This window comes from Aspergillus ibericus (genome assembly GCF_003184845.1).
Source record: "Aspergillus ibericus CBS 121593 unplaced genomic scaffold BO80scaffold_61, whole genome shotgun sequence".
NCBI classification, from domain to species: Eukaryota; Fungi; Ascomycota; class Eurotiomycetes; order Eurotiales; family Aspergillaceae; genus Aspergillus; species Aspergillus ibericus.
This window is the reverse complement of record NW_020292159.1, coordinates 493-24,671: the sequence shown is the minus strand read 5'-3', so window position 1 is coordinate 24,671 and position 24,179 is coordinate 493. Positions and strand designations below refer to the sequence as shown.

The 24,179-nt window shown below is 54.6% G+C and overlaps 11 protein-coding genes across 11 annotated transcripts; 6 read left to right on the top strand and 5 right to left on the bottom strand.

The window, feature by feature from the left end:
• Positions 1-12: 12 nt before the first annotated feature.
• Positions 13-1,961, bottom strand: BO80DRAFT_438778 (cystathionine gamma-synthase; the record flags this gene model as incomplete). Its single annotated transcript, XM_025721056.1, has 3 exons — positions 13-1,681; positions 1,738-1,832; positions 1,914-1,961. 3 exons carry the CDS (start codon positions 1,959-1,961, stop codon positions 13-15), a joined length of 1,812 nt encoding a protein of 603 aa, XP_025570487.1.
• A 164-nt stretch (positions 1,962-2,125) lies between these two features.
• BO80DRAFT_239428 (uncharacterized protein) lies at positions 2,126-3,872 on the bottom strand. The gene is made up of 3 exons (XM_025714536.1): positions 2,702-3,872; positions 2,425-2,642; positions 2,126-2,370 (listed from the first exon to the last, which is right to left on the bottom strand). The coding sequence occupies exons 1-3, from the start codon at positions 3,595-3,597 to the stop codon at positions 2,291-2,293; spliced, it is 1,194 nt and encodes a 397-aa protein (XP_025570486.1). The 5' UTR covers positions 3,598-3,872; the 3' UTR covers positions 2,126-2,290.
• On the bottom strand, positions 3,873-4,963 carry BO80DRAFT_239447 (uncharacterized protein). Its single transcript, XM_025714537.1, has one exon. The coding sequence runs from the start codon at positions 4,820-4,822 to the stop codon at positions 4,148-4,150; it is 675 nt and encodes a 224-aa protein (XP_025570485.1). The 5' UTR covers positions 4,823-4,963; the 3' UTR covers positions 3,873-4,147.
• Positions 4,964-5,432: 469 nt separating this feature from the next.
• BO80DRAFT_239408 (coatomer subunit alpha) lies at positions 5,433-9,870 on the top strand. The gene is made up of 8 exons (XM_025714535.1): positions 5,433-5,558; positions 5,656-5,705; positions 5,762-6,081; positions 6,135-6,470; positions 6,523-7,489; positions 7,537-8,132; positions 8,181-9,265; positions 9,319-9,870. Exons 1-8 carry the CDS (start codon positions 5,529-5,531, stop codon positions 9,571-9,573), a joined length of 3,639 nt encoding a protein of 1,212 aa, XP_025570484.1. The 5' UTR covers positions 5,433-5,528; the 3' UTR covers positions 9,574-9,870.
• Positions 9,799-10,932, bottom strand: BO80DRAFT_417302 (flavin-linked sulfhydryl oxidase). The gene is made up of 2 exons (XM_025718214.1): positions 10,522-10,932; positions 9,799-10,457 (listed from the first exon to the last, which is right to left on the bottom strand). Exons 1-2 carry the CDS (start codon positions 10,710-10,712, stop codon positions 9,980-9,982), a joined length of 669 nt encoding a protein of 222 aa, XP_025570483.1. The 5' UTR covers positions 10,713-10,932; the 3' UTR covers positions 9,799-9,979.
• Positions 10,933-11,045: 113 nt separating this feature from the next.
• BO80DRAFT_429277 (putative transcriptional regulator) lies at positions 11,046-12,571 on the top strand. Its single transcript, XM_025720432.1, has 2 exons — positions 11,046-11,538; positions 11,625-12,571. Exons 1-2 carry the CDS (start codon positions 11,281-11,283, stop codon positions 12,453-12,455), a joined length of 1,089 nt encoding a protein of 362 aa, XP_025570482.1. The 5' UTR covers positions 11,046-11,280; the 3' UTR covers positions 12,456-12,571.
• Positions 12,518-12,916, bottom strand: BO80DRAFT_239354 (DUF5310 domain-containing protein). Its single transcript, XM_025714534.1, has 3 exons — positions 12,853-12,916; positions 12,721-12,798; positions 12,518-12,666 (listed from the first exon to the last, which is right to left on the bottom strand). The coding sequence occupies exons 1-3, from the start codon at positions 12,853-12,855 to the stop codon at positions 12,580-12,582; spliced, it is 168 nt and encodes a 55-aa protein (XP_025570481.1). The 5' UTR covers positions 12,856-12,916; the 3' UTR covers positions 12,518-12,579.
• Positions 12,917-13,126: 210 nt separating this feature from the next.
• On the top strand, positions 13,127-16,107 carry BO80DRAFT_239351 (putative AP-1 adaptor complex subunit beta). Its single transcript, XM_025714533.1, has 7 exons — positions 13,127-13,357; positions 13,408-13,428; positions 13,498-13,629; positions 13,686-14,323; positions 14,373-14,941; positions 14,992-15,353; positions 15,409-16,107. Exons 1-7 carry the CDS (start codon positions 13,281-13,283, stop codon positions 15,860-15,862), a joined length of 2,253 nt encoding a protein of 750 aa, XP_025570480.1. The 5' UTR covers positions 13,127-13,280; the 3' UTR covers positions 15,863-16,107.
• A 245-nt stretch (positions 16,108-16,352) lies between these two features.
• Positions 16,353-18,531, top strand: BO80DRAFT_367002 (tryptophan synthase; the record flags this gene model as incomplete). Its single annotated transcript, XM_025716265.1, has 3 exons — positions 16,353-16,488; positions 16,548-16,851; positions 16,917-18,531. 3 exons carry the CDS (start codon positions 16,353-16,355, stop codon positions 18,529-18,531), a joined length of 2,055 nt encoding a protein of 684 aa, XP_025570479.1.
• A 1,263-nt stretch (positions 18,532-19,794) lies between these two features.
• BO80DRAFT_468765 (NAD(P)-dependent alcohol dehydrogenase) lies at positions 19,795-21,434 on the top strand. The gene is made up of 3 exons (XM_025722956.1): positions 19,795-20,278; positions 20,338-20,949; positions 21,013-21,434. Exons 1-3 carry the CDS (start codon positions 20,105-20,107, stop codon positions 21,304-21,306), a joined length of 1,080 nt encoding a protein of 359 aa, XP_025570478.1. The 5' UTR covers positions 19,795-20,104; the 3' UTR covers positions 21,307-21,434.
• A 174-nt stretch (positions 21,435-21,608) lies between these two features.
• On the top strand, positions 21,609-23,647 carry BO80DRAFT_505605 (threonine synthase THR4). Its single transcript, XM_025724500.1, has 3 exons — positions 21,609-21,756; positions 21,845-22,170; positions 22,225-23,647. The coding sequence occupies exons 1-3, from the start codon at positions 21,703-21,705 to the stop codon at positions 23,447-23,449; spliced, it is 1,605 nt and encodes a 534-aa protein (XP_025570477.1). The 5' UTR covers positions 21,609-21,702; the 3' UTR covers positions 23,450-23,647.
• Positions 23,648-24,179: the final 532 nt, after the last annotated feature.

The window sequence follows — 24,179 nt, the reverse complement described above, 5'->3', positions numbered from 1 at the left end:
ACGTAAGACGTGCTAAGCACCAACCGCCTCAGTAGCTTGCAATGCAACTTCAAACCGTGCCTTCAGATCTTCCGTATCCTCAACACCAACACTAACGCGAAGCAGATCCGCGGGGACACCGAACCCTGCAGCCCAATCCAACTCCCAATAATGTGCCAGAACAACATAAGGCGAAACCAAGGTGAAGTTTGTACCGAGACTCGGCCCTTTAGCTGTCTCGATGCGATCATAAAACGCAACCGCGTGGGCTTTCTCATGGAAAGTGAAAGATAGCAAGCCACCGTATCCGCCCGTTGGGGTTCGACAATCCTCATAGAATTGCCGGGTTGGAGTATATTTGGGGAAGTGAACGTCTTTGACGAGAGGATGGGCATTGAGAATATCACAGATGGCTTCGGCGTTGTCGTTGATCTTCTTGATCCGGTTCACAAAGTCACGGCTATTGCGCTCCATGAACATGACGTCTTCGACCCAATAGTTGTCCTCGTAGTCTGATTCGAAAGCACGTTTCAAGGAAGGGTAGTGTCGTCCTTCGGGGTTGAGAATGGCGCTCCCACCCATAACGTTACAGTCGCCCGAGAAAATCTTCGTGAGACTGCTTACAACCACGTCTGCATGTGGAAGGACTTGAACGTTGACGGAGTTTCCAATCGTTTCATCAACAACCACCCCGAAGTCATAGGTGTCGGCCAACTTCTTGATTCGCTTGAGATCAGGGCAGTACAGCATGGGATTTCCGGGAAATTCGCAGAAGAGTGCCAGATATCGTTCGCCGGCCTTGAGGCGGGCTTCCAAGTCATCCAGATCTTCCGAGGAGCCATTTCCGTAGAAGATACATCCAGGGCCGAACTTTTGCAGGATCTTCAGAGTGTCGACGTAAGGAAAACCGAACATGATACTCTTCAACTGACCTCTGCTTTCCAGCATCATCCGGTGCGTGTTGAAAATGGCATTCATTCCGCAGGGATAGAGATAAACATCGTCGTCGGAAAGTCCTGTCACTCCACGCGAGTTTGAGGTTACCTTGGGGCCTGGTTCGACTGCAAGATCCACTCCGTCCACCAAAGAGCCAGCTATGCGCCGACGGATTGCTACCTTGGCGTTATCGACAAAGGATATAGCCAAGTTTCGACCGAAATGCTCCTCCAGGAATTGCGTGCTTTCCCGGTTTTCTGCCGTGTCATTCTGAACAGACAGCTGAGCGTTTTCGACTCCTTCTGAGGTAACATGTTTCTCTCTGGAGAACGTTTGATATTCAGATCCTCTTTGATACCTCTTTGGACCCTTTTTCTGGCTTAGCGTTGGTTGCGGCGGCGTGGAATCGACCAGCTTGCCATCCGAGAAGAGTGAGTGACAAAGCTCAGCCTGTCTGCTTGAGATACCATCACCAGAGTGTTGCCAGTATTGCTTCGCGATCGGGAACAGGTCTTCGTGGAAAATGACCGCTGATATAGAGGGCGAGATCTTCGCAATGATCTCTGATACTTCTTTGCTCTTCTTAAGAAACAGGTCAATGATTTTGACATCTCCTGAGACGCTAGACCCCGCTTTCGCATTGATGAAGCCGTGACATCTTTGAGCGGACTTGCGGGACGGAAACAACATGGCCTTCTGGTCTGGGGCACCGTATTTGGCAACAATGTCATCCGCGAACGCCTCAATGAGTTTGTGGATGAAGAATCTGGTCAGAGGATTAGTTTATGACTTATTCAGAGCCCCTGGAATGCTAGACAATACCGTGGATAGCCAGTTGAGAGTTTGTTCATAACCCGCTTTTCCCCGATCTCGTAGTCCACGTTATCAGACCATGCTGGCAGAGACACGCTCACAGCCTGTGGACAGGGTCAGTGTTGTTGACTCATAATCTCGCCCACAGGAGTATCGAAAATGTCTAGTAGTTCGTCACAACTTACATGGGGTGTGAGGGATGGAATTGAGTCTCCGAGCTCTATAGTAGACATCTTAGAATGAGTATTAAAAGAGGAGTTGTTACAAGTTTTGATTTATTGTTATGGTAGACGGATGGTGGAAGAATGTCGAGGAGGAAGCTAGATACGACGTAGTGGCCATCCTGTGGCGGTTAATGAAGGAGTGGAACTAGATACCCTCAGTGAGTCAGACGAAAGTAAACTCTAGTTACCCCTAACACAATTTTGCGATTCCTTTGAGCGGCTAAGTGCGGGGTACTCGATCGATAAGTTATCTAGCAAGAGCGCATGCCAATACCACTGACTACATTATTTCTTCTATCATATCATACAATTTTTTTGTGTCGTCAGCGGTTGATCCTTTACTCGCTGTTCCAGGTCGTCGGCACTTTCGGATACTTCGTCGCGTCCAGTCCCAGATCCTCATAGATCGTGTCATCGCCTGTATAGATTAGCATCGTGACCATGGAAAGAAGACGGAAGGGTTAAGATTCACCTCGTAGTCCTTCGATCCGTTCCTCATTCTCCTGCCCCAGCTTCTCCAATTCTTCCCCGGGCTGCTCCTCGTTGGCCTGCTTGCCACCCTCTTCTGCCGTTGCAGCCTTGCCCAGGTCATCGGTAGCCTCTCCGATCATCAGGAACTGCGCATTGGGATAGTTGATGAATTCGGGCTGCAACGGGACCCAACGGTAATCGCCGAACTTCTCACGCACACTATAGCCTGTTAGTTCTCGAATCCTCTGACTTATACAGAGCTATCAGCTTGTCCATACCTTTCGGGATACTCGGGGTCTTTGTTGATCTGGGCATATGACGGACCAGGATGCTTGGGATTCTTCGACTGGACGACCCAGCTGCCACGAGAGTGCAGACCGAAGTCTTGCTGGATCGATCCGATCGTTTCCGGAATGGTCAAGACGTAGGCCAAATGAGATGACCGTTTCGTAGATGTGATTGCGTACACGCCCTCTGCGTACGGTCTGGCTTCGGGAACAGTTTGCTCGCCACGGGTAGACGTCTCGTATGTGTCGCCAGCAATGAAGCTTTCTTGCAGCGATTTCATAGACTGCCCGGCCTTTTCGACAAATCCCATATCCCGCTCCCTACCGGAGGTCGGGAACTTCTTCTTGGGTAGCATCATCAGCCGGCACTTCGCGCCAGACTCCACTGATCCATTTTGTTGATCCAAGGTAGTGCCGATGGGCGTTGGTCGTAGCACCAGGAAGCTCCGGGCAACGTCGCCGATACTCTGAGGGTCCGAAATATTGACTCGAGGTCGGTAAAAAAAGTAGATAATTCCTTTTTCAAGTACATTGGATGCAACCTTCTCTTCCCGCTCTTGGGATGTCTTGACGCCAGCTTCGGCTCCATTAGCAGGAGCCAATTTCTCTGGCGCCTCCGGCTTTTCTTCTTTCTTCTCTTCACTCTTTTCCTCTGGTTTCTCTGGCTTCTCTGACTCCTCTGGCTTCGGATTTTCTTCACTCTTCTCTTCGGCCTTTTCCTCAGGCTTTCCCTCAAGCTTCTCCTCGGGTCTGTCGGTAGGCTCCTCTGCAGGTTTCGCCAGAGACTCTTCCTCAGTCTTCCTTTCGGGTTTCTCGATGGGCTTCTTAGGCTCTTCCGCAGGCTTCACATCAAGCTTCTCCGACTCTTCCACCCCTTCTGATCCCATCAGCCCAGAATCTTATTCAATTGAGTATGAAACATACCATTTGTGGCCTTCTCTTCCTCTGTCGCCGGCTGTTGAGTTTTCGGCTTCTCTTCCGCCTTTCTGCCTCTTTTTGGCGCAGGACCTTTGTCGGTGCTTTCCTTGCGCTTCGCACCAGCAGCACCCCGGCTCTTGACGTCAGGAGCGGCCGCAATGGCTTCCTTCGCCTTTTGGGCAGCCTGACGGGTAGAAGTTCTAGTGGCGGCCATCGTAGCCAATGTTAGCCGGTGAAATGAAAGATCCAATAGATATACAGGCGAAGACAACGATGAGAGTTGAATGGACGAGGAGAATGGACGATCGCTGGTTGTCGCCAATGGGCTTGAGACTCGCCGGTGACGGCGATGAGGACCGCGTGACGTCATACAGGGTCCAGTTCTTTGTGTACTAGCGCCGCAGCTACTACGTCACGTGCCACGGTTCTAGATCCGGGGTGTCGGAAGAAGCAGGATGGCGCCGGAGGCAGATGTTTGGTTGATCGAGTAGATGCAGCCCATTCCTGGCATAAGATACCTCATCCGTCAATCTCCATCGTATCGGGCCCGGAGTATCCGGGGTGAGATTCAATGGCATCTGTTGACGGAGACCGTGAACTGGAGCTATCGGACGACCCAGTGTCCTTGGCTTCGTGTTGCCAGAAGGTTCCCGGAGGCGACGTGAATTGCTCCCTCGAGCACCTGCCTTTCCTGCGTCTCCTTTTGGTGGTATCGATCGACCAGTCGTATTGATTATCGGAAGCCGCACCGTATGATGGCTGTCGATACAGTCGATATGACCCTGCCACCGTCGCGGATGGTCTTCTTTTCTTGCCTCTCTTGTGGTTGGTGCTCCACTGGCGATTGGCATGGTCTGAGTTGCAATAGAGATCCTCCATTGAATCCACCAATTCTCCTTGCCAGATGTCCGAATTGTCTCCCAGATATAAGTGTATCACCGGCTTGCCTGCTGGTCTGCTTGTGAACTCAATCGGGTCATCTTCTGGCTCTTCGATGGCGTACGGTTGGACTACATCGCCGCCACCCTCAACCCTACTGCTGGACAAGGGGTCCTCTTCTGGAGGAGCTGTACTTGCGCCTGATGGAATCCCTGGACTGCTCTGGCAGCTGGACGGCTGAAACGTAAATGTGCCCGATTCATCGTGCGGTTGAACAATCACAGGGGGAACTCCCTTTCCGAGCACCTCCGTCATTATGTGTCAGCCCGATAGCAATTGACTTGCGTGGGATGGTTAGATGATGATCTGTTGTTGCTGGCAAGACACATGCGTATCGGAGTTAACAAAATGGCTCAATCAAAATCATAAAACGTGTTTATATTCTGTTTAATGGTAGGGACAATATGAGACAGGGTTTAAGTTAGGACCAACAAGCTCAAACGGCTCTCGTAGCAGACAGAAAGGGGCCAAGATAAGGAGATCGCGCTGGGTACCATTCTGCGGGGGGCGACAATAATGGGGATTCCCGACGGGGAATGACCAGAAGAAGCATCGAGAAGGGAGGCGTGAGATCACACTCTACCTATTTCTCAGCGCTGTACTCCACCCGAACCGAAGTGAAGGAGGGAGAAGAGATGCGAGACGCAACGACAGCCCCGTGACGGCGGAGGGACGCCAGTCCCCGGCAGCTGCTCACCGCCGGGCCCATCATTGGCCCGCGGGATTCGCTTATTGGCTATTGGCTGCGCCGGGCGGGCGACACAATAAGTCCACGTTTACCGCCATCCAGACGGAACCACCAGCTGCCCAGAGAGTCCAGACACTCCTCCCCGTACCTCTGTCCATTCCCCATTCCTCCCGCCGTTGCAGTGGATGCGGCGGTCGCCTTTCTGACCTCTTTTAATTCCTGTGTGCGGAGCTTGCTTCTCTATGGTGCGGCTCCGGCCAACCCTCCTTCAACATGCAGTCCTCTCCCAACATGCTCACCAAGGTCCGCCGTCCCCTCCCAATGCCAGCCCCCCTTCCCCTATCGCCGCGGAGCTGCTGCCCTCACGAACAGGAACTGACTGCCATCGCTTGCTTAACAGTTTGAATCCAAATCCTCCCGCGCGAAGGGAATTGCCTTCCACCCCAAGCGGTCAGTTGGCGATCATTCACTCGACGCGTCGCAATTGATCACTGACCCCCGAACAGGCCATGGATCCTAGTATCCCTTCATTCATCAACAATTCAACTATGGGACTACCGCATGGGAACCCTCATTGATCGCTTCGAAGAACACGATGGTCCCGTTCGCGGCATTGACTTCCATCCGACACAACCCCTCTTCGTCTCCGGAGGTGACGACTACAAGATTAAGGTCTGGAACTACCAGACCCGCCGCTGCATGTTCACATTGAATGGCCATCTGGACTATGTGCGGACGGTATTCTTCCATCATGAACTGCCCTGGATCCTCTCGTGTTCGGACGACCAAACGATCAGAATATGGAATTGGCAGAACAGGTCCTTGAGTAAGTCGGCATCTGGCCACCTGTCCCGAGGGGCGCTGACGGTCCTTTCATAGTCTGCACCATGACTGGCCACAACCACTATGTCATGTGCGCGCAGTTCCACCCTACCGAAGACCTCATCGCCTCCGCCTCATTGGACCAGTCGGTCCGCATTTGGGACATTTCGGGATTGCGGAAGAAGCACTCGGCCCCGACGTCCATGTCCTTCGAAGACCAGATGGCTCGCGCCAACCCCGCCCAGGCAGATATGTTCGGAAACACTGATGCGGTGGTTAAGTTCGTTTTGGAGGGTCATGACCGGGGTGTCAATTGGGTGTCGTTCCACCCGACCCTGCCTCTGATCGTCTCCGCGGGTGACGATCGTCTGATCAAGCTGTGGAGGATGAGTGGTAAGTTCCCGAGGTGGAGTGTTGCCGTATATGACGCTGACAGGATGGATAGACACTAAAGCATGGGAGGTCGATACCTGCCGTGGCCATTTCCAGAATGCATCTGCTTGTCTGTTCCACCCTCACCAGGACCTGATCCTCTCCGTCGGCGAGGACAAGACTATCCGCTGCTGGGATCTGAACAAGAGAACGTCCGTGCAGTCGTTCAAGCGTGACCTGGACCGTTTCTGGGTCATTGCTGCCCACCCGGAGATCAACCTGTTCGCCGCTGGTCACGACACTGGTGTCATGGTCTTCAAGCTGGAGCGGGAGCGACCTGCATCTGCTGTGCACCAGAACCAGCTCTTCTACATCACAAAGGAGAAGCACGTCAAGTCGTATGACTTCGCTAAGAATGTCGAGACCCCTCCGATGCTCTCCCTGCGCAAGCTGGGATCTCCTTGGGTGCCGCCTCGGACCCTTTCGTACAACCCCGCTGAGCGTGCTATCCTGGTTACCTCTCCTACCGACAGTGGCGTGTATGAACTGATCCACCTCCCGAGGGACGCCACTGGTGCCGTCGAACCCACGGATGTCAAGCGCGGCCAGGGCTCTTCCGCTGTCTTTGTTGCGCGCAACCGATTCGCCGTCTTCAGCCAAGGAAACCAGCAGGTGGACATCAAGGATCTGAGCAACTCGACCACGAAATCGATCAAGCCTCCGGCTGGAACTACTGACATCTACTTTGGTGGAACTGGATGCCTGCTCTTCATCACGCCTACCACCGTGGTTCTGTTTGACATCCAGCAGAAGAAGCAATTGGCAGAGTTGGCTGTCAGCGGTGTCAAGTACGTCGTCTGGTCCAATGACGGTCTTTACGCCGCGCTTCTCAGCAAGCACAACGTCACCATTGTGACCAAGAGTCTCGAGCAGGTGAGCAGCTTGCACGAGACGATCCGGATCAAGAGCGCAGCCTGGGATGACGCTGGCGTCCTTCTCTACTCCACCTTGAACCACGTCAAGTACTCCCTTCTGAATGGGTATGTCTCCCTTCTGGTGCGACGGATATTAGCTGACAGTATCACAGTGACAATGGCATCATCCGCACTCTGGACCAGACCGTCTACCTCGTCAAGGTTAAGGGCCGGAATGTCTACTGCCTGGATCGTAATGCCAAGCCCCGCGTTATGGAGATTGATCCCACCGAGTACCGCTTCAAGCTTGCACTTGTCAAGAGAAACTACGACGAAATGCTACAGATCATCAAGACTTCCAGCTTGGTCGGTCAAAGTATCATTTCGTACCTGCAAAAGAAGGGTTACCCGGAGATCGCGCTGCAGTTCGTGCAGGACCCTCAGACCCGCTTTGAGCTCGCGTTGGAGTGCGGCAACCTTGAGGTAGCTATCGAGATGGCCAGGGAGCTGGACCGCCCCAACTTGTGGAGCAGACTCGGAGCGGAGGCTCTGGCTCATGGCAACCACCAGACCGTTGAGATGGCCTACCAGAAGCAGAGGAACTTTGACAAGCTCTCTTTCCTGTACCTCGCGACTGGCGACCAGGAGAAGCTGGCGCGGATGGCTAAGATCGCCGAGCACCGTGGTGATTTCACCTCCCGTTTCCAGAACGCAATCTACCGCGGGGATGTTGAGGACCGCATCCAGATGTTCAAGGAAGTGGACCTATGTAAGTCGTTTCGAGTGTTTTGTGATGAGCTCTTTTAACCGGTGCCAGATCCCCTCGCATACCTTACGGCCAAGTCTCACGGATTGACGGAGGAGGCTGAGTCGATCCTCGAGGCCTGCGGGCTCACCGAGGACCAGATCACCCTCCCCACAATCGATGAGCCTGCGCGGGTTCCCCACCCCATCGCCCCCACTTTCAAGGCGAACTGGCCTGTCAAGGCCGCCGGCCATTCCTCGTTCGAGAAGGCCCTACTTGGGGAAGTTGGCCCCGGTGACGAGGAGGTTGCAGCAATTGAGTTCGAGCCTGAGGAGGAAGGTGACGCTGTGACTGCCCGCGACACCCTCGAGGAAGAGGAAGAGGACGTGGCTGGCTGGGACATGGGAGACGAGATCAACGTCGAAGAGGATGTTGACTTTGTGAACGTGGACAGCGCAGAGGCCGGTGCTGGTAGCACTGAGGCCGACCTGTGGGCTCGCAACTCCCCTCTGGCTGCCGACCACGTCGCTGCTGGTTCCTTTGAAACTGCCATGCAGCTCCTTAACCGTCAAGTGGGAGCGGTCAACTTTGCCCCTCTCAAGCCGCGGTTTTTGGAAGTGTACAAGGCGTCCAAGACTTACCTCCCTGCGTCTGCCGGTCTTCCCCCATTGGTAAACTATGTGCGCCGCACCGTCGACGAGACGGATAGCCGCAAGGTTCTGCCGATCATCCCGAAGGATTTGGAGACGATCGCCAACGTGGACCTGCAGGAGGGTTATGCCGCTATGAGAGCCAACAAGCTGGAAGATGGTGTTAAGATCTTCAGAGGCATTTTGAACTCGGTCCTGGTCAACACGGTCTCGTCGGAAGCCGAAGTGGAGCAGGCGAAGAAGATCATTGACACAGCTCGGGAATACATCCTGGCGATGTCAATTGAACTGGAGCGTCGTTCCATCCCCACCGACACCCCCGACAACCTCAAGAGAAGCCTCGAGCTTTCTGCATACTTCACGATCCCCAAGCTGGAGGTTGCCCACCGGCAACTGGCCCTGATGGCGGCCATGAAGCTTGCCTTTGCCAACAAGAACTACTCGTCGGCCCTCAGCTTCGCCAACCGCATGCTGGCCAACGGTGGCGCCGCTAAGCTTCTGGAACAGGTAAGCCAGAATTCCTATCAGTACCTTTCTATATCTACTAACGCATCAACCAGGCCAGGAAGATCAAGGCGCAGTGCGAGCGTAGCCCACAGGACAAGATCGACATCGAATTTGACCAGTTTGCCGAGTTCGACATCTGCGCGGCCTCGTACACCCCGATCTACGGCGGCTCGCCGAGCGTGTCGGATCCCTTCACGGGAGCCAAGTACCACGAGCAGTACAAGGGCACGGTGTGCCGGATCTCGGAGGTGACGGAGATCGGCGCGCCGGCCAGTGGCCTGCGGTTGTTCTTTCCGGGCCAGTACTGAGGATGATGACGAGATGTGACGGCTTTCTTTTTCTTCACGCTTGTAATTCCCCGTCTCTCGATGTGCAAACATGATAGAAAATGTGTTTTCTGGTGAGGGCCGAGGGTCCGTGCTCTGCTCGATGTATGGACCGGTTGATTTCTATAATTCTCAGCGACGTTAGTATATCTATTACTTTACCATTTGTTTTGACATTCTTCTGCCTGCACGCTCCTGTACAGATAAAGAGGTGAGATAGTATTGATGTGGTTCACGCTTGATGCCAATGCAGAGTAGAGATCAGTTATAGTACATCATCCAATACAACCCCAAGATCTCAAGTCTATATCTATCCAACATATATTCATACAGTCCCCCCTAATAACCACCACCTATCCATACCCCCAAACCGCAAGAGTGATACCAATTAATCACACCTCCCATCCTTCCACCCCGTCCTCCACCTCTCCTCCCAAAGCCGACAATCAAACTCCTTCTTGCCCAGTTTCCGATTCACCTCATTATGCGCCCTACACATCCAATCCCCAAACTCCTGCCGCCCCTTCAACCGCGGCTCATTCGCGCCGCTCGGCTCCGCCATCCAATTCCGGAAATCATCCGCACATACCCAGCACGGATACAACCGCGAAAAGATCCCCAGGAAGGTCCGCATCTCGGATTGTTGTTCGCTGGAGGCCTGTACCGGGTATGAGGCTGTGAGGGAGTGGAGAAAGGTCCAGGTGGAGCGGCCCAGGGCTTCGGAGTCGGGAGGACAGTCGGTGTAGGTGGCTGGGGTGGTGGTTGTTGTTGTTGCTGGTGTTTGGGTGGAGGGATTGGTGGTGGGGGTCGATTTGGCTTGTTTGGTTAGGGCGCGCCAGGAGGCGGCGGAGGTGCAGAGACGGCATCTGTATCATGGGGGTTAGGTTGGGGGTATAGAATTTGGGGGAGGGGAGGGGAGGGGAGGCGTACGGTTTCCCGTCTTTGTCGAGGATGACGCCGTTGGGGAGTTTGGTCATGCCCGCGGGGACGGAGTCATCTTTTGTTCCTGCTGTTGCTGCTGCTGGTTGGGTAGTGGAAGAGGAGGCTGTAGCGGGTTGTTGTTGATGGATAAAGAGGTGTTTCTGCGTATCTGCAGGAGGGGGGTAATTCGACTCTGACATTGTGTCTGGTGTAGGTGTGTGTATCTGGTGGTATGGTGGTGAGGGTATTCGGGTTCGTTCGAGAGAAGTAGTAGCAGTAGTAGTATGTTAGTCAATTCGCGATGAGTAGATATGTACACGACTTCGGAATGTCCTGTGCGGTTACAGGATATGAGGAATGGGTCTCCGCGATCCTTTCCTGGAACAAAATCCCAAATTCTCTCCCCGGATAGTGGATGATTGGTAATGCGCCGCAACTTGCACCGGCGGAGTCGCAACAATCTCTCCGGTGTCTCGATCGTCCCGCCGGCTTTGTCAGCCGAGTTATCTCCGCTCCGCTTGTTCCTTGGATGGGGGAGGTTCTCCATCATTCGTGCGTGCAAGCCTAAGGAGTTTGTCTGATTTTGTTTACTCGGTGCGTTTTCTGGCTGACCTAATTAAAGCACGAGCAGTGAACATACGTTGTGTCTCGCGGCGTGAAAGTGCTGTGGCGTCGACGCGAAGGTAATTGGCAATTTAGCTCCGCGTCCTCTGCACGCGACGATTGACGTTATCGCGACGACGAAGCGGTACACCACACAAGGCCGCCATGGCGCCTCGATACGCCCTTTCGAGCTCTGAACCCGAGTCAGAAGCTGAATCCGCGCCTTCAGTCCCTGCCGATGATGTCTTGGAGCAGGCGCTACGGGACGCTGTTACGAAGGTGTACAAGTCTGGGAAGATGGAGGAATTGACAGTGAAGCGGATGCGGCTGGCTGCGGAGAAGTCGCTGAAGCTTGAAGAGGGGTTCTACAGGTCTCAAGCGGATTGGAAGACGAGGAGTGAACAGATTATCAAGGATCAGGTGGTGAGTGCGGGGTTGGTATCGTTCTGTGAAATCATCGCAGACGATTTCTGTCAAGAGCCTCTATTAATATGTTGTTTCTTGTACAGGAAGAGGAAGACAAAGGTGCCGAGGAATCCGCGCCGGATGACGATCAGGAAGTCTCATCTGCCTCCGAAGATGCAAAGCCCGCCAAAAGAACAAAACAAGAGAAGCCATCGGCGTCGCGCAAACGCCGTAAGACCGCCTCGGATTCGGATGACAAAAATGCAGCTAGTGGACCAGACGAGGGTGAGGTAGAGAAGCCAACGAAGAAACAACCTAAAGCAACGCAGAAGAAACCGTCGCCGAAGCCGTCGCCGAAGCCCTCCGAGGAGTACGTGCGGGATGAGTCTGACGGCGAGGATAACGAGGCCACAACGGAAAAGGTCGACCAGACGCCCAAGTACGACTCTGAGAGCGAGATGTCGGTGGTTCTAGACGAAGAACCCAAGCCCAAGCCCAGTCGCAAACGACAAAAGAGTGCCGACGCGCCCTCCAAGAAGGGCAAGAAACAGACAACGGCCAAGGGAAAGGATGCAGATATTGACCCGAACCAAGCAGAGATTAAGCGGCTGCAAGGTTGGCTGCTGAAGTGCGGCATCCGCAAGATGTGGGCGCGGGAGCTGGCTCCCTACACCACGCCCAAAGCAAAGATCAACCACCTCAAGGGCATGCTAAAGGAAGCGGGCATGGAAGGGCGCTACTCGGTCGACAAAGCCAATCGAATCCGGGAGGAGCGTGAACTCAAAGCTGACCTGGAGATGGTCCAAGAGGGGGCCAAGCGATGGGGTAAAGAAGACGCCAGTGAGAACAGCGATGACAGCCGGCCAAAACGACGGTTGAACCGCGGCCGCAAGAGTCTGGCTTTTCTAGAGAGCGAGGGCGAGGAGACGGACTGATAGCGGATGAGATTGCTGCATGATTAGCTGTCGCAGTATCTGCCTGGAGCAGACTGTGGATCGTAATGACGTTGAAGGTATTGAATCATCTATATAGCAATTCCAGCTGTCGGCGCATCTTGCCTCATTTTCCCGACTTTGTCCCGCCCATGCGTTGAGCCACCAAACTGAAAACGGCGACGGAGGAGATGAAAAGGACAAGGTTGTAGAACTGTATAGCCTGTCTGTCAGCCACCTGCCTCACCGAGGGTGTGAGAGAGCCTACGGCAGTTCTGGAGTGCTCGTTCTCCTCGGCTTCTGTTCTAGCCTCGACGAATAGGCGTCGGAGATTGGGGAGGTTTGCCTAGATGACCCGGAGTTAGCATGGGTATATTGAAGGATACTCGAAGTCTCGTACCATGATGTTTGGTAAAAGAAATCGTGTTGGACAACAGAAGAGAGGTGGAGGTGTCGGAGTCGAAGCCCAGGCCGGGGGAAGAAAGACTGAGCCGCGATTGCGGTCAGGCCAGCCGTCCATTGGGTCCAGACACTCTCGCTCGACTCGCTCCCTGTTGTCCACCTTCCACTTACTGGCCTCCTGCTCCCCCCGTCACCCTCATCCTCTCCTCTGGGCCTGTAGTGCTTTTCTTCTCTGATACCCTTCTTCTGATCTCGCTTCCTTTCCATTTCCCTCCTGCAATCCCCTGGCCGGGTTGCTTGCCCGGCTCCCCTGAAGCTCTCGCCGCCTCGCGATTATTCCCCGCAGTCTCCTGCATTCCCACTTCCGGTCCTAACTAGTCCTGCGGAGGCGCGACCCCGTCGTCGCTGAAGCTCGGTTCGCTCATCATGGCTATGAGTAGGATAAGGGGGGCCTTCGCGGTCCCCAAGAAAGGAGAGACCTTCGAATTGCGAGCTGGTCTTGTGTATGGCTGCCCGTCCCCCGACCGGTGAATCGTGCTGACCCTCCCGGTAGATCTCAGTATGCATATGAACGGTATGTCGATAGGCTCTGCTCGCCAGAGGATGCAGTTGTGCTGCAGGACGACGTCTAATGCGCGCACAGAAAGGAGTCCATTCAGAAGACCATCATGGCCATGACGTTGGGCAAGGATGTCTCCGCTCTGTTTCCGGATGTGCTCAAGAACATTGCGACCAGTGATCTTGAACAGAAGAAACTAGTCTATCTATATCTCATGTGGGTACAATGCTGCTTCTCAAATTAACTGTTACTGAATACCTGCTGCATCATAGGAACTACGCCAAATCCCACCCGGATCTTTGCATTCTCGCCGTCAATACCTTTGTTCAAGACTCCGAAGACCCGAACCCCCTCATCCGAGCCCTTGCGATCCGGACAATGGGATGTATCCGTGTGGACAAGATGGTGGATTACATGGAGGAGCCCCTCCGCAAGACGCTCCGCGATGAGTCGCCGTACGTCCGCAAGACCGCCGCGATCTGTGTAGCGAAGCTCTTCGATCTGAACCCCGCGATGTGTCTGGAGAATGGCTTCCTTGAGATGTTGCAAGAAATGATTGGCGATCCCAACCCCATGGTGGTCGCTAATTCGGTCACCGCGCTGTCGGAAATCTACCATGCTGCCCCCGAAACGCAGGCCCTCAAGGTGACCTCCAACACCCTGCGCAAGCTTCTCATGGCCTTGAACGAGTGCACGGAGTGGGGTCGTGTCACCATCTTAACTACCCTGGCAGAGTACAAAACCACGGAAGTGACCGAATCCGAACACATTTGCGAACGAGTCTCTCCCCAGTTCCAGCATGCCAATCCAAGTGTGGTGTTGGCGGCCGTGAAAGTGGTCTTCCTCCACATGCGTAATGTGAATGCTGAGCTGGCGAACACCTATCTCAAGAAGATGGCGCCCCCTCTGGGTAAGCCTTCCCTTCCTCTAGCATGACTTATTTGGCTAATTATACGCAGTGACGCTGGTGTCGTCCGCGCCCGAAGTCCAATATGTGGCTTTAAGGAACATTGATCTGTTGCTGCAGAAGCAGCCAGATATCCTAAACAAGGAACTCCGGGTCTTCTTCTGCAAATACAATGATCCCCCTTATGTCAAGTTCCAGAAACTGGAAATTATGGTCCGCATCGCCAACGACCGAAACGTCGACCAGCTCCTGGCAGAGCTGAAGGAGTACGCGCTGGAGGTGGACATGGACTTTGTGCGCCGGGCCGTCAAAGCTATTGGCCAGGTCGCCATCAAAATCGAGAGCGCCAGCGAAAAGTGCGTCAACACCTTGTTGGACTTGATCAACACCAAGGTCAACTATGTGGTGCAAGAGGCGATCGTGGTGATCAAGGACATTTTCCGGAAGTACCCCGGTTACGAGGGCATCATCCCCACGCTCTGCCAGTGCATTGACGAACTGGATGAGCCTAATGCGCGGGCTGCTCTTATCTGGATCGTGGGCCAGTATGCGGAAAAGATCAGCAACGCGGGTGACATTCTCGCTGGTTTCGTGGAAGGCTTCAACGAGGAGTTCTCTCAGGTTTGTCATTGTCCTTGATGCTTTGGCAGTGGATGACTAACACCGTGCAGACTCAACTGCAGATCTTGACGGCCGTTGTCAAGCTCTTCCTCAAGCGCCCCGAGAAGGCTCAAGGGCTTGTCCAGAAAGTGCTGCAGGCGGCCACGGCTGAGAATGACAACCCCGACGTCCGTGATCGGGCCTATGTCTACTGGCGCTTGCTATCCAACACGAGCGATCCCAATGCTACCAAGACCATTGTGCTCTCCGACAAACCGCCGATTGTCACCACCATCCAGTCTCTCCCACCAGCTCTCCTCGAGCAACTGCTTGGCGAGCTGTCCACTCTCGCGTCTGTCTACCACAAGCCCCCGGAGCAATTCGTTGGCCAGGGCCGATTCGGTGCGGATGCTGTCCAGAGAGCTGCTATCGAGTATGTTTCATTCTCCTCTTATTGATAGTCCAGCCTCGCTAATCACTCGTTTCAGGGAACAAATTCAAAATGCTCGCGAAAACCCGTTGGCGGCAGCAGCGGCCGCCGCGGCAGTTACTGGCAGTGCCCCGCCTCTGCAGGCCCAGAACAACATGGAGAACCTGTTGGATATCGATTTCGATGGCACCGCACCGGCATCCGCCCAAAAGGAACCGAGTGGTGGAATGTCGGGTCTCGAAGGTCTTGCCGGGACGCCCGTCCGGGTGGAATCCCCTGCCGTTGGTGCCCCAGCTGGAAGCAACAATCTGGACGACCTTCTGGGAGTATTCGGCGATGGCGGAGCCACCGCCTCGGCTAGTGGGAGCAGCGCTCCCAATGGCGGTGGTGCCGGAGCGGATTTGATAAATGGCTTTGATGGGTTGGACCTGTCCGGGGGCAGCATGGCATCGCCACCTCCCGGAGGAAGCCAACCGAAGAAGACGAACGAGGACATCATGTCATTATTCTAAGCGCGACGGCCATGGATGTATGATGGCGCACGATTTCGTATAGTTGAATGAGGTGCCAGGAGGTTGAGCCAAAAGCACACATAATTCCGTCGATGCATCTCGAATATAGATCAGATCGTCTTTGTTCTCCTTTTGGGCCGAGCTTGCTCTTTTTGTTTCTGGTCTGTTTTCTTCTGTCCCATATTGAGTGTTTCCACCTATCTGTATATCCCATGCTCGGAACCTCATGAGCACCGATCCATTCTACGTATTTTCTCGTTTTCTTGGTCCTGGTTGATGCAGCTGGAGGAATTTCATCCTCGGGGTTAGTACGAATCCTGGGGCCGGCTAGGGTAGCCGAGATCGAAACCCTCGTCGAGGCCCCTGGCCGGGTGAGTCACAGCAGCCCCCATAATAATCCCTCGGTTGCATATCATGCAATCTAAATCCTCTTTCCCCCCTCATCCATTTTGTGGGGTTTGTTCAAACTGGGCTTGTTTATCGCAGTGCAATGGACCATCTGAAGAAGACGTTTGCCCAGTGCCAGCAGGAGGGCCGGCCAGCCCTGGTGACCTATGTCACTGCCGGCTTTCCCACTGCAGCGGAGACCCCAGACATTATGCTTGCTATGCAGGCCGGAGGAGCAGGTACGTTTCGATCTGGCTCTGGACTGTGGCCATCAATTGGTATGCTGATTTCCTGCTAGATGTCATTGAACTCGGACTCCCCTTTACAGACCCCATCGCCGACGGCCCGACGATCCAAATGTCGAATCTCAAAGCACTCAAGAATGGGGTCACTATATCCTCCATGCTACAGATGGTCCAGGATGCCCGCCAAAGAGGGCTGCACGTTCCTGTTCTCTTCATGGGCTACTATAACCCAATCATGCGCTATGGGGAGGCTGAACTCCTCGCTGCAAGCAGGACGGCTGGAGCGAACGGCTTCATCATTGTTGACTTACCCCCAGAGGAGGCGGTTCGTTTTCGGAATCAGTGTAGCGATGCTGGGTTAGTAACTCTCTACCATTGTGCCCTTACATGGATCAACCATTCATCCCACTGACCCACCGCAGTCTCTCCTACGTCCCCCTGATTGCCCCCTCTACCACAGAAGACCGCATGAGAACGCTCTGCGGAATAGCCGACTCCTTCATCTATCTGGTTTCCCGAATGGGTGTCACCGGTGCCACTGGCACACTGAATAACAACCTCCCGGAACTGATGGAGCGTGTCAAGGACCTCTCCGGCGGAGTGCCGGTCGCTGTTGGCTTTGGCATCAGCACCCGTGAACATTTTCTCAGTGTCACGGCTGTCGCGGACGGCGCAGTCATTGGCAGTGAGATCATTACCCAGCTGGCGAATGCCCCTGCAGGCCAGGGGGCTGCTGTCATCCAGGACTACTGCTCCCGGATCAGCAGTCGAACCGTCCAAACCGTACCCCAGACGATTCCAACTACCATCGAACCCACTTCATTGTCACATCCCTCCACCCCAGACCAACCATCCCAAGCCTCCAAACCCGGCCGCTTTGGCACCTACGGCGGCCAATACGTTCCCGAAGCCCTAACAACCTGCCTCAACGAGCTTGAAGCTGGCTTCAATGCCGCCATAGCCGACCCAACGTTCTGGGCGGAATACCGCTCTTACTACCCCTACATGGGCCGGCCTTCAACCCTTCACCAAGCCCCCCGCCTGACCTCCTACGCCGACGGCGCCACCATCTGGCTCAAACGTGAAGACCTCAACCACACCGGCTCACACAAGATCAACAACGCCCTTGGTCAAATCCTCCTCGCACGCCGACTCGGCAAAACCGAGATCATCGCCGAAACAGGCGCCGGGCAACATGGTGTCGCGACCGCAACCGTGTGCGCTAAGTTTGGTATGAAATGCACCGTCTACATGGGCTCCGAAGACGTGCGCCGACAGGCCCTCAACGTCTTCCGTATGCGGCTTCTCGGGGCCACGGTTATTCCCGTTGAGTCCGGCTCTCGCACGCTCCGCGACGCCGTCAACGAAGCCTTCCGCGCCTGGATTGTCCGTCTCGACACGACGCACTACATCATCGGCTCAGCCATCGGCCCGCATCCCTTCCCTACCATTGTCCGCACCTTCCAATCCATCATTGGCGAGGAAACCAAATCCCAACTGCAGGAAGAAATCGGCCAGCTCCCGGATGCCGTCATCTCGTGCGTCGGCGGCGGTTCCAACGCCGTGGGCATGTTCTACCCCTTCTCGAACGACCCCTCTGTCCAACTCATCGGCGTCGAAGCCGGCGGCGACGGCGGTACCGTCCACCACTCGGCCACGTTATCCGCGGGCTCAGTCGGCGTGTTACACGGCGTCCGGACCTACGTGCTCCAAGACCAACATGGACAGATCTCCGATACGCATTCCGTGTCCGCGGGGCTAGATTACCCCGGGGTTGGGCCGGAACTGGCACAATGGAAGGATGCGAACCGGGCGCGGTTCATCTCTGCTACAGATGCAGAGGCCCTGGAAGGATTCCGCTTGTTGAGTCAGTTGGAAGGCATCATCCCGGCACTGGAGACGTCGCATGCGGTTTCCGGAGCGGTGCGAGTCGCCCGGGAGTTGGGCCGGGGGAAGCATGTGGTGCTGTGTTTGAGTGGGCGGGGCGATAAAGATGTGCATACGGTGATGGAGGTGATGAAGGATTTGATTGATTGAGTATGCTGTAGACGTGAGGGGCACAATCAAAATTTTTATTACCGAGTATATCCACAAAATCATTAGACACATTGCTATTCATTGTTAGCAATTACTCTGGGTATGAAGATCGATGAAGCAGCCCATAAGTAGCACCCGCAAACGAGGCAGGTTACCCCTGCTCCGGAGATAAGATGTAGATAAATAGCCACTCTAGATATCTAGATAGCGATAATCAGCCTGCATTTTCACAAGGATGATATCGTTACACTAGGCATCGACATCCCGTACCAATCGCATAGTAATTTTCACCGCTGCTTTGAATACGAGATTACATGGGTAGCATATCACATCACATCGTATGACTCGCTCAACCGCCGCATTCCGATATCATATTCAATCCCGAGATCGTATGTTGTTCGTTCTACATCTAATAAGAAACAAGAGAAGGGAGAGTGGAATTTCATTCCGAAATCCCGCACTTGATCTAGATTATCCATGGTGTACGGAGTACTGCTGTGATGCTATCTATCTATCTATCGTATCAGGAGTATCAACATCAGGATGGAAATATGGCAGTCCCAATGACGGGTCCCAGACCAGACCTGACCCGGAATGATCCCGATGGCACTGATAGATAACCGACCGGTGCGGCGCTAAGTATCCGACTAGGGTACGTAGGGTCGATGTCGCCATCACGACGGGGTATTATGATTGTGACTGTTGATATACTGCACGGCCAGTAGAGAAAATAGTCAAGTAGTATTATATTACAGAGTACGCTTCGGGAATACCAAACCTAGATAAATCCTAACTGGATGCAGAGATTAATACTTAACAAGTTGGACCCTTTTTGGGTGTAGAAATCCTGAGTCGGATTGACGAGTGGCTCCTGAAAATGGGCCTTGGGGCTTTTTTGGCGTGGTGGGGGAGACTATCTACGGGACGTTTGGTTGCTCCAGATACTGTCTTGGAGTAGATACTCCGTATCGGTATTCTGTAAGTTAGTTTGCTAAGATGGGAGTTGGAGAATTGGAGTAGTTGGGTGACCATCTGAGTTTTGAACAGCTGGATGGATGGAGGTTCATGTCTGGGCATCACCGTACACTACCTATACTGAATATAGGCGTCGTTTTGGGTCACTTGGTAGGTGCAGATTGCAGACTGCAGGACCGTAGTGCCGATCCCAGCAGAAGAAAGATAGAAAGATGGCTGAAATACCGCGGGCCGTAGAACGAACGGAGGAAAGACTCCGGCACCGCACCCACCCACCCACCTGGTCAACCGTCACCCACGACCCAATAGTCAGTACGTAACCTCTCCATCTGGAGAATCACTGCTGATAAATGACATCGAAATCAGAGTCTTTTTGTCTTTCTTTGTCCTTCTTGGCTTTTCTTTTCCTACAATTGTGGGCCTCAGGTACCAGATGCCGATCCAACCGATGGACGATCCATGGATGAAAATCCCCACCAGTCGGTCTATAAGATGGAGTGCCATGCCGGGCCCCTGGCGCTCTGCTCTAGGATTCTTTATCTAGTTGCTACGCAAACCCCGCTGCATCGATAGGATTCGCCGCCCCATACCGTGCACAATGGCTCAAGACTACAAGTTTGAAGGATGGATGGGCCTCGATAAGGAGGCGGCTGAGGGAAAGATGGTCTGGCAGGAGTTTGAGCCCAAGCCGTGGGAGGAGACCGATGTTGACATCAAGATCTCGCACTGCGGTATCTGCGGGTCGGATTTGCACACCCTCCGCAGTGGCTGGGTAAGTCGGTCCAGAGCCCCCGAGGGGAAGGGGATGAGGCAATATGCTAATCTACGCAGAGACCGACCCTGTATCCCTGCTGTGTCGGCCATGAGCTGGTCGGCGTGGCCGTGCGCGTCGGATCCAAGGCCGTGGGTGGCATCAAGGTCGGTGACCGCGTGGGTGTTGGCGCGCAGAGCGATTCCTGCCTGGGCCGTCTGGGAGACTGCCCTGAATGTGCCATGGGCTGGGAACAGTACTGCTCCCATAAGATCGTCGGTACCTACAACAATGTGCACCTGAATGGCGGCAAGTCCTACGGTGGATATGCTCTGTACAACCGGACGCCCTCCCACTTTGTGGTCAAGATCCCCGACAGCATCCCTTCGGCGCAGGCCGCCCCCATGCTGTGCGGTGGTGTTACGCTCTACAGTCCCCTCAAGCACCACGGCTGTGGCCCCGGTAAGTGCGTCGGTATCATTGGCGTCGGTGGTCTGGGCCACTTTGGTGTTCTGTTTGCCAAGGCGATGGGGGCCGACAAGGTCGTTGCCATTTCCCGGAAGGCCAGCAAGGCCGCGGACGCGCTGCAGATGGGAGCCGACCTTTACGTGGCCACGGATGATGAGCCCGACTGGGCTACCAAGCACGCTCGTTCTTTGGACCTGATCATTTGCACGGTGTCCTCGACCAAGGTAGGAATCTGATGGGTTATGCTGAAGAGATTCGGTTGAGGAAACAGAACTGACGAGACACAGATGCCCATGACTGAATACCTGGGGCTGCTCGCGGTGAACGGCAGTCTGGTTCAGGTCGGACTGCCCGATGACGGTGTCCTGCTGGCGCCCGTGGGCAAGCTGCAGCGTCGCCTCAAGGCCACCAGCTCCTATATCGGCAGCCCGGATGAGATCCGCGAGATGTTCCAGCTCGTGGCCGACAAGGGCGTCAAGGCGTGGATTGAAGAGATCCCGATGAAGGATGCCAACGAGGCGATTTTGAACATGGATGCCGGCAAGGCCCGCTACCGTTACGTGTTGGTGAATGAGCAGTGATGATGTTGATGACGATGATGATGATGATGATGATGATGATGATGATGATGATGATGATGGTTTCGAAAGAGCGTTAGAATGTATAGAGATTGTATAGACATTCCATAGAGATTGCCGATTAAAAAATGATACCAGATGATTACCAAAGATACCCAAAGATACCGATAAGCGATAGGGAAAGTCATCACGTGGTGGCCACGCGCCGCTGTCGGCGCCACTAAGCCCGATCGGGCAGAGTTCCCCGCGGCGAGGAGGGATTCTTTCCGCCTTTTCTTGTCTTTTGCCCCTCGCAAAGAAGAGCCCGTGACTCAGAGGCTTAGATTTCCTCTCCGACTTTCTTTCCGATCGCCTCGTTCCCCTCATTCACCTTGTGAATCCCGTCCACTCATATCCACCATGTCGCACACTCTCTCGCAAAAGTACCTTAGCACGCGGGGTGGCTCCTACGGCGTAAGTGCCTGATTTTGCCGGGCCTCATCTCGAGGTCCCATCACCACTTTCAAACCCCCTCAATCGCTAACTGGCTATCGGTCTATAGCTCTCCTTCGAGGAGGTGGTCCTCAAGGGTCTGGCCTCGGATGGTGGCCTCTTCATCCCCGAGGAAATCCCTACTCTCCCCGCCTCATGGGAGTCGGAATGGCGCGACCTCAGCTTCGAGGAGTTGGCCTTCAAGATCATGTCCCTCTACATCTCCGAATCCGAGATCCCCCATGACGACCTGAAAGACATCATCAACCGCTCCTATGCGACCTTCCGCCACCCGGAACGCACCCCCATCGTTGAATTGGACGGCAAGCGCAACCTCTACCTCCTCGAACTCTTCCACGGCCCCACCTTTGCCTTCAAGGATGTCGCCCTGCAGAAGTAGGTCTCCGGATACCTCGCGCATGGGCAAAGACCCTGAGCTGACCCAATTAGTCTGGGAAACCTGTTTGAATACTTCCTGGTGCGCAAGAACCAGGGCAAGGAGGGCAAGGACAGGCACCACCTGACCGTGGTTGGCGCCACTAGCGGAGACACGGGCTCTGCCGCCATCTACGGCCTGCGTGGGAAGAAGGATGTGTCCGTCTTCATCCTGTTCCCCAATGGCAAGGTCTCGCCTATCCAGCAGGCCCAGATGACCACCATCCTCGATGCCAACGTTCACAACCTCACCGTGGAAGGCACCTTCGACGATTGCCAGGACTTCGTCAAGGCCATGTTCGCCGACCCCGAGCTCAACTCCACCCACAACCTGGCCGCCATCAACAGCATCAACTTTGCGCGCATCTTGGCCCAGATCACCTACTACTTCTACTCCTACCTCTCCCTGACCAAGACCCCTGGCTACAATGCCAAGATGCGATTCGTCGTGCCTTCCGGCAACTTCGGCGACATCCTCGCCGGTTGGTTTGCCAAGCGCATGGGTCTCCCGGCCGAGAAGCTGGTCATCGCCACCAACGAGAACGACATCTTGGACCGTTTCTTCCGCACCGGTGGTACCTACAGCAAGGGTGACGGCAAGGGTGCCGGCGTCAAGGAGACGCACAGCCCCGCCATGGACATCCTGGTCAGCAGCAACTTCGAGCGTCTGATCTGGTTCCTGGCCTTCCAGACCAGCGAGGGCAGCACTGCCGACGAGCGGCGCAAGCGGGCTTGCGAGAATGTCAGCAACTGGCTCGACCAGCTGAAGACCCAGGGCAGCTTCAGCGTGCCCCCCGCTCTCTTCGAAGCCGCCCAGGCCGAATTCGAAAGTGAGCGTGTGAGCAACGACGAGACCATCGCGCAGATCCGTTCCACCTACCAGTCGTGCTTCCCCTCCAACCTTGGCCCCGGCAGCGCCAAGAGCTCCAAGACCGGCGGTTACATTCTCGACCCTCACACCGCCATCGGTGTGGCCGCCTCTCTGCGCTCCATCGAGCGTAACCCGGGCGTCAGCCACATCTCCCTCTCCACCGCTCACCCCGCCAAGTTCGCCAGCGCCGTCGACCTGGCCCTGCGCGCGGAAGATGGCTACGACTTCACTGAAGTCCTGCCCCAGGAATTCATTGGCCTGGAGCAGCGCGAGAGCCGCGTGACCCCCGTCGGACCCGGTGCCGGCTGGCAACAGGTGCGCGAGATCGTCAAGGCTGAGGTCGAGCAGGAGCTCGAGGGTAAGCGGTAGATCTTTTAATACGCACTACTAAACTTTTCGTTTCTTCTACTACCCTACATACAACGCTTCTTCCTTCAAAAGCTATCTCGATGATATCACACGATCTTCACGCTTAATCGATGCCTTCTCCCGGTTTTCTATAGATCATATTACGAATATAGAACAAGACACTTCATTATATCATAATGAAGTCAAGTTGAACTCTGTCTACTCATCACAACCATCCATGCCCACGTAATATTATGCATTATTAGGTATTAAAGCCAGTATCTGACACAAAGCAATCAACGACTCTAGACAGAAACAGGGCCCGTCAACATCCCAGGTCAGTATGTATACTACATTCAAGAACATGCATCAGGACACCCATCTCAGAGCCAAGCACAACGAACGAGAGCAAACCGGAAAGAAAAGTCAAGTTTTTCTAAGCAGGACCGGAACACCGAAAAACATATGGGTGGGTTGCCCCATTGTGGTGATCGCGAACAATCGTAATATGGTCGTTAGATCACGCTCACTAGGCCAAGCCCGTTTAGAGGAGAGCCATGATACCCATGACGGCGGCCAGGAAGCCGACCGTGGGCCGCACGATGAAGGAGGCAGCACCCGTGAATACTGGGGAGACGCCAGTCTCGCCAGGGGTGACCGGGGAGACTCCGGAGGGAGCAGACTCGCCGGTAGCCGCAGGAGAAACGCCTGAGGGGGAAGGTCCGCCAGTGCCGATAGGAGCGACCCCAGA

Coding starts and splice junctions, on each gene's coding strand:
- BO80DRAFT_239428 (XM_025714536.1), bottom strand. CDS start 3,597: ATGGGATCAGAAGGGGTGGAAGAGTCGGAGAAGCTTGATGTGAAGCCT. Junction 2,643..2,701: donor GACCCCGAGTATCCCGAAAG/GTATGGACAAGC, acceptor AACAGGCTATAG/TGTGCGTGAGAAGTTCGGCG. Junction 2,371..2,424: donor ACGGATCGAAGGACTACGAG/GTGAATCTTAAC, acceptor TAATCTATACAG/GCGATGACACGATCTATGAG.
- BO80DRAFT_239447 (XM_025714537.1), bottom strand. CDS start 4,822: ATGACGGAGGTGCTCGGAAAGGGAGTTCCCCCTGTGATTGTTCAACCG.
- BO80DRAFT_239408 (XM_025714535.1), top strand. CDS start 5,529: ATGCAGTCCTCTCCCAACATGCTCACCAAG. Junction 5,559..5,655: donor CTCCCAACATGCTCACCAAG/GTCCGCCGTCCC, acceptor CTTGCTTAACAG/TTTGAATCCAAATCCTCCCG. Junction 8,133..8,180: donor GTTCAAGGAAGTGGACCTAT/GTAAGTCGTTTC, acceptor AACCGGTGCCAG/ATCCCCTCGCATACCTTACG.
- BO80DRAFT_417302 (XM_025718214.1), bottom strand. CDS start 10,712: ATGTCAGAGTCGAATTACCCCCCTCCTGCAGATACGCAGAAACACCTC. Junction 10,458..10,521: donor CTCGACAAAGACGGGAAACC/GTACGCCTCCCC, acceptor CCCATGATACAG/ATGCCGTCTCTGCACCTCCG.
- BO80DRAFT_429277 (XM_025720432.1), top strand. CDS start 11,281: ATGGCGCCTCGATACGCCCTTTCGAGCTCTGAACCCGAGTCAGAAGCT. Junction 11,539..11,624: donor AGATTATCAAGGATCAGGTG/GTGAGTGCGGGG, acceptor TTTCTTGTACAG/GAAGAGGAAGACAAAGGTGC.
- BO80DRAFT_239354 (XM_025714534.1), bottom strand. Junction 12,667..12,720: donor ACGAGCACTCCAGAACTGCC/GTAGGCTCTCTC, acceptor CAGGCTATACAG/TTCTACAACCTTGTCCTTTT.
- BO80DRAFT_239351 (XM_025714533.1), top strand. CDS start 13,281: ATGGCTATGAGTAGGATAAGGGGGGCCTTCGCGGTCCCCAAGAAAGGA. Junction 13,429..13,497: donor TCTCAGTATGCATATGAACG/GTATGTCGATAG, acceptor ATGCGCGCACAG/AAAGGAGTCCATTCAGAAGA. Junction 15,354..15,408: donor GTCCAGAGAGCTGCTATCGA/GTATGTTTCATT, acceptor CACTCGTTTCAG/GGAACAAATTCAAAATGCTC.
- BO80DRAFT_468765 (XM_025722956.1), top strand. CDS start 20,105: ATGGCTCAAGACTACAAGTTTGAAGGATGGATGGGCCTCGATAAGGAG. Junction 20,279..20,337: donor ACACCCTCCGCAGTGGCTGG/GTAAGTCGGTCC, acceptor TAATCTACGCAG/AGACCGACCCTGTATCCCTG. Junction 20,950..21,012: donor GCACGGTGTCCTCGACCAAG/GTAGGAATCTGA, acceptor GACGAGACACAG/ATGCCCATGACTGAATACCT.
- BO80DRAFT_505605 (XM_025724500.1), top strand. CDS start 21,703: ATGTCGCACACTCTCTCGCAAAAGTACCTTAGCACGCGGGGTGGCTCC. Junction 21,757..21,844: donor CGCGGGGTGGCTCCTACGGC/GTAAGTGCCTGA, acceptor ATCGGTCTATAG/CTCTCCTTCGAGGAGGTGGT. Junction 22,171..22,224: donor AAGGATGTCGCCCTGCAGAA/GTAGGTCTCCGG, acceptor TGACCCAATTAG/TCTGGGAAACCTGTTTGAAT.